This window comes from Aristolochia californica, unplaced genomic scaffold, assembly GCF_029961685.1.
Source record: "Aristolochia californica isolate CCGP_79_NKW_82.1479 unplaced genomic scaffold, dmAriCali1.0.hap1 SCAF_14, whole genome shotgun sequence".
In the NCBI taxonomy this organism is placed as follows: domain Eukaryota; kingdom Viridiplantae; phylum Streptophyta; class Magnoliopsida; order Piperales; family Aristolochiaceae; genus Aristolochia; species Aristolochia californica.
The window spans coordinates 11055425-11068328 of NW_027181815.1; the positions used below are offsets into that span (position 1 = coordinate 11055425).

General features: G+C 41.1%; 2 protein-coding genes across 2 annotated transcripts; both read right to left on the reverse strand.

Moving 5' to 3' along the window:
• Positions 1-2989: 2989 nt before the first annotated feature.
• LOC137949538 (auxin-responsive protein IAA16-like) lies at positions 2990-4435 on the reverse strand. Its single transcript, XM_068795604.1, has 5 exons — positions 4105-4435; positions 3806-3990; positions 3596-3707; positions 3332-3393; positions 2990-3233 (listed from the first exon to the last, which is right to left on the reverse strand). Exons 1-5 carry the CDS (start codon positions 4371-4373, stop codon positions 3196-3198), a joined length of 666 nt encoding a protein of 221 aa, XP_068651705.1. The 5' UTR covers positions 4374-4435; the 3' UTR covers positions 2990-3195.
• Positions 4436-7628: 3193 nt separating this feature from the next.
• On the reverse strand, positions 7629-9494 carry LOC137949539 (auxin-induced protein 22C-like). The gene is made up of 3 exons (XM_068795605.1): positions 9037-9494; positions 8509-8608; positions 7629-8353 (listed from the first exon to the last, which is right to left on the reverse strand). Exons 1-3 carry the CDS (start codon positions 9413-9415, stop codon positions 8233-8235), a joined length of 600 nt encoding a protein of 199 aa, XP_068651706.1. The 5' UTR covers positions 9416-9494; the 3' UTR covers positions 7629-8232.
• Positions 9495-12904: the final 3410 nt, after the last annotated feature.

Genomic DNA, 12904 nt, shown 5'->3' on the forward strand with positions numbered 1-12904 from the left:
GTATCAATTGTGACTAGATAAGATAATTGGAGAGACCCCTCAAGGGAATAGTAGTAATTCTACATGTATATCTAATCTCCATGATGAAGCAAATCAAATGCTTAAATCACACCAAGATCAATTGTAAAGGGCGTCTAAAAAAATCCACTAATGCAACTTGGAAGATTTGTGGACCAAATCAGGCACTTACAAAGAGAGATATAGATTTTTTCCACAAGAGTAGGCACTAAATCATATCCTTTAAAAAAATGATAGATTTAAACCCTTATGCCTTAATCCAAACTCAAAAAAACTGTAGCCAAACATTTAAGAATTAGAATCTTCTTTTGAGATCCTTAGTAGCAAGTCAAGTCTTTTATAACTCCTTAACTCGTGGGAACAATCCAACTTCAAAGAAACAAGTGTTGGAGTTCAAGGAAGTAGAAAGGGCAGCAGAATGATAAAGGCAAGTAGACGCTAGAATTTGAACCATATGACGATCATCTAACAAAATAACAAGACCCCATAACAGTACCCAAGTGTGAGAGAACTTACCACAACATGTCCTGGAATTCTAACTCATAGAAAATTGATCCAAGTTACATGTAGGTAATCTAATCGCAAATCATTTTCATCAACACATCGATCTTTATGAAATACTAGCATCAACCAATCTTGATCAAGCTTGCAATTTAGCTACAAGAAGATCAAGATTATAACATCACAAGCAATTAATCTTCACAACTTATATGAAGATCATTTTGTCTTGATGTAAATAAAAAATCAAGACCTCAACTTATAGAAGGAGAATATGTAAATAATGATCAAAATTGACTTATCTCTTCATGGCTAAACTCCTTCCATGAATAAATTCTTGGATAAATTTTCATAAATATATATTTGTATACTTTATCAAGGGGAATCCTAAACTCCTTGTTTTGATACCATGTAAAATTAAGGATCCGATGTAGAGGACTTAGATCAACCAAGAAGAAGAAGAGGAAGGAGAAGAGAGGAAGAAGGGATCAACTTTAAAAGGGAGAGAGCTTGGACTAGAAGGAAAGAGAGGTGCGCCGACCAAGGGAAGGAGGGAGGTTAGACGAATTTGAGAGAAAGGAGGAGAAAACTTCATTGGTCTACCTCTTAGCCAATGTCTTTATTTATAACTTTTATAATGCCCTTAGGGCTACCACTTTAGAAAAAAAAGACATAAAAATGATAAGTATTTTTTACACCTTCATGCCATTTTTATGAAAAGTATCTTATATGATCCATATGTCATCATTTAGATGTGTGGGCTTCCTTGCCTTGGACTTGTGGGTTTGAACCCATCTTCTAACAAGGGTTGTATGAAGGATACCAAGCCGTAGCAGCAGCCGAGGACCAATTCCTATTACTAGAAAACATAGGTCATAGGTCGTAGACCAGATCACTGAGATGCATAAAAACCCAAATTTTCGTTGTATAGTCTGTTGTAAAATCAATATAAATTAATGTAAATTCTCACCATTTAATTCGTGGTGATTACAAAGATTTTAATCAAATCTTACAGTGCTCTTTACCCTCTTCCTAATACAACAAAAAACTGGAAGAAAAAAAATGAAAACTATGGTAAGCCGCACTAACCTCTCAAAGTAATGGGTTCTTACTTGTCCTAGTGAAGTATAGGTAATATTACGCAAGTAGTAGCTTTTCAATTTCAATAAAAGACCAATCGTAAAAACGAATGATGTAAGAAAAGAAGTTTGAAGGTTGTTGAGACAAGGATTAAACTGAGGTCCCCTCAGGATGAGGTTGTTTAGGGGTGGATACCCTAGAGCAATCCTGGGTCGCTGAGCTCTGCCGCCTGTAGTTCAAGTGACCTTCAGATCGAGATATCTTATCTCAAATTTCCAATTCTTGCCCGATCTTTCTTTTCCCCGTCGTAGGAGATATAAACGAAGAAGATGACATCCGGTCGGGGCCCCTTCCATTCGTGGGATCGATGCACGGCGTCTTTACGAGCCTAGGAACCTAGCCTTTATGCCCTCAACTAATGAACCACCGGAACTCGTCCTTTTCCTGCAACAGCCGCCACTGGTAGTCGTTCGTTCTGGATTAGAACTCCAGAATCGTAGACAAAGCAGGAGATAATCCGCCAACAAAAAAGAACGTGGTGAGCTTCACGTTATATTCGAAACTAGAACTTTCCTGAAAGTGATTCAAGAGGCTTCACAATTCAGTTGGGTCCAAGAGCTTCCAACCATGTGCATTACATCATATTCAATTCATACATTCCCCCGCACATCAAAATCCGAAACTCGGGATCAACCAATCGCTCATAGAAAACAGTTATTTATACTTTCTATTGCTTCGGCTTATTGTACTCTTTCTTCTGTGTTCTTTCTTTCTAACGAAATGGGGCTCCATCCACTTCGAGCATTGAACACTTCTTATCAAGAACGACATCAGAGTTGTGATGCTCTTGCGTGTATGGGCATCCACTCTTGTTAATGAAGCACTAGAAATGGGAGAAATCACATAAATCTGTTGCTTGAATCACACAGCCCATCGATGGTGTCCGGGTTCTCTTGCCAGTTTCTGAAACGTTTAAACGTTTTTATAGCTTCTGCAAACGTCCGTGCAGGTTTTGTCTCAGAAACCTCTAGCAGTATCATCGTCTCCTACAATTTAATTATGTGAAACTCCGTGGCTGCCTGCAGGCCTTGTCGGAGAAGATGGCTGCAGTAACAGAAAGTCGGTATTTTTTCTTGTTGACTAAACCAATGCGACTGAAAATCTGAAGACCCATTATGTCATCGTCTTAATAAAGGAAAATCAGAAACATTGTCCTGATGACACAAATTCAGTGTTAAGTGGCAGAACGCCCACCTCTTGATCTTCTTGTTAATGAAAGAGCGGCACAACCTACAGTCTCAGCTCCATGATAGCAGTCTGGTTCAATAATAGATAACCCAGAAATAGAAATGCTTAAAACACCTCTGAAGTGTCTGTATATTTATTGCTGTTTATAAGCCAAGAATATCATTTCAACAAATGCTAGCTTGTTTCAGTCTATATAATTCAGAAAACCAAAAATTGCTGTGGCAATGTCGATTACATTAGTACAATCGCTTTTCCTTATTTCTAATCTTTAAACTGTGGTCAGAAGATAAAAAAAGAAAGCTTCTCTTGACTCTTATATACATGCTTCAGAACATGTCTTCGCCATATATATCAGGATGAGTTCCCGCGTCGATCTGGCGTCCTAGAAGCTGCGTTCATAAAAAAATCCGGATTAGAATCTGATAAATTGATAATATTATGAGAAGATGGAAGATGGTTGATGAAAGATATCTAGAAAGTAGATTACCTAAACCAGCTGCCTCGGAGCTCTTCATCAATCGAAGACGCTTGCACGATTCAACGAACATTCTGCAATTTAAAAAAAAAAAAAAAAAATCCTGGCTTAAAAACATAAATGGAGAAAGAGAAAACGGATACCCAGAAAGAGAAATGGTTTCCGCATCCCAAAGCTGCATGGCGTAACTCGAGCGAGTTAACAAATGTTTTTTTTTTCTTGAAAAGAGAAAGAAAGACCGTTATTATTGAAAAAAGTCATTTAGCAAGAACTTACTTCCATGGGACATCACCAACGAGCATCCAGTCGCCATCTTTATCTTCGTAAGTGGGAACATATTGAGTGCCATTCACAAGGTCCATCAGCCTGCTCTCGCACAGAGATCGTTCTTTTCCAATACCCAAGGACAAAAAATATCAAATCAACACCGGGATTAGGGAACAAAAGAGTCAAACCCTATACCAGAGAAAATACAAGAATACTTACGAATGGTGAGGCAGCTGAACATCTCCTCCAGAGCGTTTAACAGCTCCTGGTAGCTTCTATACATCTTCAGGTCTACCTTCCGCAGATAAGGAGCTCCATCAACAGCCACCTTGATATACGTACAGCTGCTCTTCACGGAGTTCTTCCTGAACGACCTCACTGGTGGCCATCCGACAACTTGAGCCCTAAAAATTCAAAAAGTAAAAAAAATCAGCATTTAATAACTCGATTCTCTCACTTGAATAGCCGAAGTGAAGAGAAACAATCAATCATAAGAGCAATTTGTCAAGTGCACTCACTTTGCAGGAGGGGTTTTTCCGGCGGTAGAATGCCCATCACCACACAATTTTGAGCAATCAGACGAGTCTTTGCCGAGTGGCTCAACGCCAGAGCTTCCGATGTTAAGATCAATGGTTTCGCAGAACCCACGTTTTCCTCTGGTTTTTCCCCCGATTTTCCCATCGGTGGAAGTAGCACTACTCCTCGACCCACCGGGTAGTCCCAACGTCAGCTTAGTTTCCTCTAAATTCAGAGCGGAAGAGCGCGTCACCGGTAACATACTTGCCATCTTCGGCTACGTTTTCCTCCTCTTTTCCTCTCCAATGGCGAAAAACTCCATTACGTCTTCCTCATCCCTCCGTTCCTCCTTAATAAAGGGTTACGAGGAGAGAGAGAGAGAGAGCGAGGCGCCGAACAAACTAAAGAAGGCGACGTGGCCCGAAAATTGGACTATTTGACATGAGGTGACGAAAGCTTTTTAGAAATTTGAACCATCTGTAGGCGCCATTGGAGCCCATTGTCAACTAGCTCCCAACACATGTCGACTCGGCTAGGCTCTAGTCATCCTCGTCATAGAAGGTGGGCCACTTACGAAACGTCGGCGTTTCGGAGCTTAAAGCTATTTTGGCTCTAAGCCGCGGGAAGTGTGGAAGTGAAAGGAAAGCGACGGCATTATTAACACGAGGGGTAAAAGCGTAAACGGGTGAGGTGGGGCCGGCGTGCGTTGGAAGAAGTCAACTCAGCATGAGGCGAGGAGAGATGAAGGGGAAGCAACGGTGCTGGTGGGTCCCAAGAGAGGCATGTGACTCTGTTGGCATGTCGGTGACGTGTCAGCCGATCAGCAAAACTGTCGCCATCTTAGAATAAAATTGGATGGATCGTGGAAGGGGGGAGAGATTACTTAGACAGCATGGAGCCCTCTTTTAGCTTTCGTTTCACGTGTTTTGTGATTCTAGTGAAAAGGAACAAACCATAGGTTGTCCTACTCGTAGTCCCCCCCCCCCCCCCCCAATCTCTGAGATGGAAGAATTAGGGAGGGGGCCCCTATAGAACTTATTCATGTTACTTGGGAAGGTGGGGGCTCCTCCCGAAAAGGGAGGGGAAGGGTGTAGGGCGTAGGCCCCCTCTAGTTCGATATTTATACTTTTAACATAGATGTTTGGAAGGTGAAGTGCTCCGCCTTGCCCTCTCCCATTCTATATCCAGATAGAAATTCTCCTTTGTTTGCATATTAGAAGATGGGAGTGAAGACAATACAAACCACTAGAATTGGTCAGTTTGATTGACTTGCTCTTCCTTTCTTCAGTTTTTTTTAAATCTAAGCTTACATATGATGTTGGGTTTGGTTGAATCAGGTTTAATGACATTGATTAGAATAGTAAGAAATTCATTTTTCTATCTCTTTTAACTTAATTTGAACTCGGGTTAATTGTACTCATCTCCTGCGTCTCCTAGCATTGAATCACAACGGGTCCAACTGCAAATTGTTCTCACAGTAAAAGCTTTGCGAAAACGAAGATTACCACCAGCCTTACTTCTGCTGCAGCTGCTCTTCAGCAGGAACAACGGAAAACCAGGAACGACCCAGGAGTCGGGACCTCCTTCTGGTTTGGAATTTTATGTAGAATGAAAGGGAAGGGAAGAAGGGTAAGTCCACAAATGAAACGAAGTAACGAACGAACGCACGAGAGCGGGGATTTTAATCATCTTGGCCTCCCTTTCAAGCTTCCATCATTCTTAAAGCTATGTCGGGTAAAGACCAAACTGACTCGATGAGTTTTAAATTCAACAAATAAATGATGCGGCAGACAGGACGTCAAAGGTATCCATGAACCGGGAGATCTCTTCGAAATCAGAGATGCTCCTCTTTTAATTTCAAACTCTCTTTTGGTCCTTGTTAACTGCGGCATTATCGCAAGGGGACTTCGTCGATGAAGCAAATTCCCTACTCCTGTGGTTAAACCCAGAAATTTTCTTTTCTGTTCTCGATTCCTCACAGCTCCCGTATCGTCACTTGTCTGAACTGTGGGCGGAGAGAATTAATTTAGTTTCAGTGGTGGGTAGGCCAATGTTCATGCACTAGTAAGACGAGAACGTGGATTCTTCAAACAAGGCCAAGTCTTTCAGCTGTGTTACCTCTCTTCAAGTCAACGGAATGAATCCATGAACATGCACGCTTATCAGCTCTGAAAGTCTTCAAGAATGATCCTCGAAATTTGAAACAGTTAAAGATTCTGACTTCACTGTGTTCAATGAATCAGATTCGAGAGGGAAGCAGTGTTCATTGTAAACTTTTGCCATTTTAATCGTCGGCTTTCGGAGGGTTCAGCGGCGGAATCCTAAGAAGTCTTAACTACCAAAAGGCCCCTTCGGTAGGCACCGGTGTCCGGTAACAAGGGTGGGCCTACCCTTGCACAAAGTTTAGTCACCCCTAATTTTTCTACTTTAATTTAGTTAATTAATGTTCCCTCCAAAGCTAAGACATATTGAACATTACACGTATAATGCCTATATGCCCACTCTTGTCATTGATGTGTGACAAAGATCGAGGTTACAATAAAAATAAGCTTCATAAGTTGTTCTTCTGATATAAATTACCAATCTTTATGAAGTGAAAGTGTCTATTTTCAAATGTGAAAGCCTTTTCCATGGTCCGTAGGCATCACCTCTCGGACTTCGATTAAGTTTTAAAATTTCAATCGGTTTTTTCGAGTAGAACAAAATTTTACGAGTAGTGTAAAAATACATATTTACGTGAGTAATTAACCAATAAGAAGATGTTATATGACCAATTAAGAATATGCTATATTACCCTAAACTTTTTATTTTAATATTTAAATGCTTTAAAGTGTAAATAAGTTAAGCATTGCATTGAGTTGGAAAGTCCTGACCACTTTTCGGTTGACGACCGAAACAAAGTTTTTGGTGAGCTTTTGTGCTACGATAAGATGGAAAGGAATTACTTTTATGGGCAAAGTTTTCACGTTTTTTAGAAAAATCTTCGGGTTTTTTTTTTATGATACATACAAGAAGATATTTCTTTTCTAACATTTTAACTATCTAATTAAAATTTTATTAATCAAATAAATAAACACTAGATTACTAAAATAAAAATTTCAAGATACCTAATTGAACTAGGGTCAATAGTAAATTGCTTAATTTGTTGGCAAACTAGTAGGGAATCTCCTTTTAAGTCGAGATTTATTAGTTCATGTAAATGAATCTCATTTATGCTTCTCTAATTATTTGAATGAAATAACCTTAATGCTATTTGATAAGCTAAGTAGATTCAAACATATAGGTTAGGAGCATCTCCTAATCGGTAAATAAAGCGGATGCGAAACTTGAAGAATCGGAAGAAGGATGAAATTTGTCGTGCTTTACATTAATGAATCATCGGTAGAATACATGATAAGAGTTTTTTTTTTTCTTCTCTTCCTTGGTGGTCACTTACATGATGTTGGATGGTTGAATTATATGGTCCAACTGTGGTCGGGACCTGTTTGGTTTGTACTCATTGCTGGGGTGTCTACATATTAGAGATGCACGAAATGTTGTTCCACACCCTCACCAAGCATGTCCCATGAACAGTTATCCGTATTCATGTCCATGTCCCGGCCGGTCCCATAAAATAAAACTCCGGTTCCTTTCCACGCGACCAACCGATTAATGGAGATGGACCCCATGGCAGGTCTCAAATCGTCCCGAATCGACGGATAACTAATTACTAATCTCCATTTAATGCAGACGAAGCAATGTTTCAGTGAGATTTGATGAGTTGAAACGGGAAATGAAAACAAGGACCCACACAGTGCCGACTTCTACCAGTACCGAACGAGAATTTAACAAACAAACAAACAAAGAAACAGTGGAATACTGGAACCTGTCTCTTCTCCTTCTCCTACATTGCTTTTCCTTTTTTTTTTTTTTTGTAATCACTAACATGGAATGGAACCCTAGAATACCAACTTTTCCTCTCATAAATGACTTTCGTAAAACCTATTTTTTGATCCCGGATCATGCGGTGTTCGATCGGGAGCTGGACGGATGAAAGAACGTCTATTCGTTTTACAGGCAACTTCAACATAAACACTCGGTACTAACAGAGAAAAACAGTATAAGAAACAAGTCGTGAAACATGATTGTGTTCAGCCATGCTGTCGACTTCTCTGCTGCACGCCTCCTGGTGAGCTTTTCAATTGCAGTTGGAAGCCCTTGGCTTCCGAACTTTTCATTATTCTCAGTCTCTTGCACGAGTCGGTGAACATCCTGCAGTCATTACCAGAGAAACGTGAGCATCTGCTGAAATTACTGATCGTACGGTGTTTGAAGAGATTCAGGCCTCTATCACTAGCTCATTCCGTTTATATAAACTACTGATCAAGATAAAGCCAGAAAGCTTTGGTTAAGGTTAGGGAACTTACTGCCATGGAACGTCTCCGACAAGCATCCAGTCTCCCTCTTTGTCTTCATAAATTGTGACATATTCCGAGTATTCGGACTCTTCTTCTCCGGTCAGGCTTCCTGCCAAAGATCCACCACGAAGCAGAAATACAATTTAGCTCTGGAAATGGATTACATGGTATCTGTAGTTTTTGAGTAATAGACCAATAGTGATAGCTCTTATAAGTAGTGATCTATTTCTTCCCGACTTGGAATTATCGAACGTATTTGGGTTTTCTTGGATGGTTGAATATGGATGTGTAGAATAATTTCATGCAGTTAGAGAAGTAGTTTGAACGACGGACGGTGTTCTTCACACACTGACGCCATGGAATATTTCAGTTTAGAATGAAGAACTTGATAAAATAGTAAACGAATCAGTCAATTATAATCTCAGGTTTTGCAGGTGTGGAAAGATCAAACTTGGATTTCGCATGAGGGGCAAAAATTAATCTAAAAAACCGAATGAGAAGGAGAAAGAATCAGGACTAGTTGGACGAGAAACTAACCGATTCTGAAGCAACCGAAGAGTTCCTTCAATCCCGCCGAAAGGTCATAATACCCTTTGTAAGCACCCAAATCAACCTTTCTCAAATAGGGAGCCCCGTCCATGCTAACTTTCACGTAAAACTTCATCTTCTCCGTGGCGTTCTTCTTGTCGAGAAGAGCGTGATTATTCTTCTGCCGATACGAACACACGGGAGGCCAGCCAATGACCCGAGTCTCCGTCTGGTCACTTCTCTCATTGCTCGAGCTGTTCTCATCCTCCGCGTCACCGGTCGTGATCATCTCCGCGAAAACCCTCTTCTTCTTAACGCCGCTGTTTTCCACGCCGGGAAGACCCAGCCTCAGCTCTGTAATCTCCAACCCTAGATCCTGCCCTGCCATTTTCTTTTTCCTCTTTCCGACTGAATCTTTCTTTTGCGGTTGCTTTCTTGCGAATACAATATTCAGAATTCTTCCAGAGCTTTTGATGACTTTGTGAGATTGAGGACGGCGAGATTGGTTTTTATAGCAAGGAGACAGACAGGGAACAGAGACAGGTCAGGGAGGGGGCGTTGGCGGTCGGTCACATGAGAGGCAAACTCGGGCCCATATGCCCGCTACAACGCCGTTCAAGGGTCGACTCAATGTGCCGGAACGGGACACATCCAACGGCCCCTGACGGTCCATGCGCTGGTGGATACAGATGCCACCCGTCGGATCCTACCCACGTGGCAACCCTCTCGTGACGTATGTCGCTCCATTACGTCTGCTCGACGTGTCACTCTCCGTCGTCCCGGTGGCGTTCGTCCGCGTTTCACGGTTTTAACGCTTTTTACAGATTGAAGATCTAATCCACCAGCTATCGTCTTCGAGAAGCACATACGTGTGCCACGTTTGGTCCCACATTTTCATCTCGAGTATCTGGTCGAGTTCGTGGTGGGCCCAGAAACAATATAGGCAGAACGTCTGGAGAAGGCCAAAATCCGGTTGGCCTTGGTCCGGATCCGGATCCGAATCCGCATTTAAAATGGACGCGGTGACAGATCCGATTAAAAAACAAAAATGACAAAATGACCCAAGCAAGCAGGCGACAAAGTGTCGGGCCCACTAGGCTCTGGCAATATCAACCACAATCGTAGATGCCGATGCCTTCCCAATTGAGATCAAAACCCGATTATGTGAGTTGAGAAATTAATATAAAAATAATGATATTGGGGAATATTTTGGAATAACTGGATCTGATAATTAAAGGGGATTTCATGGAATCTTAATCGGAGGAACTGTGGGCTTGCGATCCACTAAAATAATCCAGATACGTGGCCGAGAAAAAACGAAATTCTTATTTCTAGTCTGGTTGTTGAGACATTGACGGTTCACTGTCGTCTTCACTTTACACCACGTGGCGCATGCGGATCGGTTCTTTCCGGTACAGTTAACCGGTTAATCGGTTGGTGTCGAGTGGCTAGCGGATCCTGTACGTTGATTTATCATTTACGTGTGTACATTCATTAAGATGTACCAATGCGACGCAGGCTGACACGGATTGTGCCACATTGATGGGTCCTACGTGTCTTTGGTTGATGTTACTCTAAATAGTAAATACTGATTATTCATTATTGAAACAAACAAAAATAAATAAATAAAAAATAAAAAGAAATTATTTGATCCGGTGGCTACTCGAGTGGTCGATCGGAGAAGTTGGGTAATTTTTACCCGGCGGTGAATGGACTTCGCGTGCTGGATCGAGACACGGCGTAAATCGGTTAAAGGAAGGCAAGGTGGGGCCAGGAATCATTTAAAGGAGATATTTTCCCCTTTACTTTAGACCAAACATCATCACCAACCGGACGCGCTGCCTTTGAATTACATCACATGACGGGGCCCACCGCGACATCGTCTTCACCTGTGGATCCACACCCCGCTTCCTTCCACACTCGCGTCTCGCCGTGGCTTAGAATCTGGAACGAGGATCTTTATAACAGTGGATGGTGGTCCCACAAAAGGGGGCTGCTCTGCTGGCTCCGAGTTGGTGGCCCCAAGAAATAATTCTTCGGGCCCACCGACGCAAATGTTTCCACGGTCAGCACTGACCGGTCTTTAGAGATCATCAATGCTGACTGGTCTGCTGCGGTCTAGCTACGGCAACGGTGGGCTCGGTCGATAGGCGTGGCAGTTTCTAGCCCATGGATTCTGCCTTCACCACCCGGTGGGAAGTTTCCCTAATTCATGTGGATTTGTACGTAACGAATTGACAAGTTTTTCTTTTTCATAGGAATGATTGCTTTCAATAAAACCTAATCTGTGGGAGACAAATGTGAATCGGAGAGTTTCGATTTGGTGACTGAGGAGGGAGTTTGCTCTTCGTATTAATGGTTAATTAAAGATTAGTGGAGTTAAACTTAGATGGAATTAATTAGGTATGTTTTTATAGAGAGATCAGGGATGGGTGCACAAAGCTTAAATAGACTAAGACTCAATACTTTTGGTTTTTTTTTTTTTTTTTTGTTTTGGAGCATTTCTAGTCCATTGTTTGATCAAATAGTGGATCGATCGAGTTAGTTGGATGGTTCCTAATGTAGTATAAGAAAATTCTTTTGATTGAAGAATCCAAAAGCTCAATTTGGGTGAGGTAAAATGTTAATGGCTTTGATTAGCCATACAATTAAGCATAAGATTTGTATAAATCTATATAGCATAGATGGTAATCACTGTAGATGAAAGTTGTTTATGTTAATTAAAAGGTTTATATTCTATTAAATTTTCATGAGTTAGATTGCATTTATCTGTATTATTATTCTTAGATTCTAAGGTTTCATGCTTTACAAGGTTTAGAGTAGGAGAGAAGAATGAAAAGATAAGAGAATGGTTTCATGCTCATCGCTTGGGGGTGGGGGTGCAGGGGGCAAAGCCCCCTCCTGGTCCACGATATATTAAATGTTATTTCATTAAAGGTAGTTTGAGAATTTAGCTCTTGTAATGTGGTTGCCCTAATTTTCTCTTTATAATTGAGGGGTGCCGCTATTAGGGTTAAATCATCATAATCCGAGGAACATCTCAACTTGCAGCTCGAGAGATTATAGAGAAACACCCGTAACTGTGCAATTTCTCTTGTAAACTATTTCATCTTCATAGTGGATTACTACAGTGGTGGAAGACAGTACGTAGTCTCACTTTGAGGCGAACCTATATAAATCTTGTTGTTTGTTTTCGTGCTTACTTTTCCTTTCTTCCGTGATTATTATTATTGTTCTCGTTAGTTTGGAATTAGGGCATTTAAATCCTAACAAGTGGTATTTATAGATTGATAAAAATCTAAAATTATAATAATACCCCTATAACTTAAACTAATTACATCAATGTCATCTCTATGAGATGACTCTTTATTTACCATCGTGTCATCACTGTGTGGGCCTATGGGCCTTCTCCTTGATCTGTGGACCATGAGCCCATCATCCACATCTCTTGGAAGTGTGGGCCTTCGTTGGTCATGTGGACTTGGGACCATTTTCCAATACTCCCCCTCAAGTTGGGGGTGAGAGAACATTATGAACGCCCAACTTACTGCAAATGGTGTATAGGATCTTCCCGTATAAAATGGCAGTCTACCATATCTTCCAATACTCCCCCTCAAGTTTGTAGTCTCTTCCAAGAAGCCCAACTAGTATAATATAAGTGAGAGTAAAATCTCTCCTAGCCATAAGACATCTTTCCATACTTCAGTCAAATAACTCATATTGGATTTTGGGCACACTCCTATCTTCTGTACGTAGTGGGTCTATACGCATTACTCAGAAGTGTAATAAAACTCCTCCATCACTATGTCCGTCCACAAGATACCCACTCTCAAATGGTAGGAGTAATAAATGTCAATTAAGGGGGTAACGGGTAATT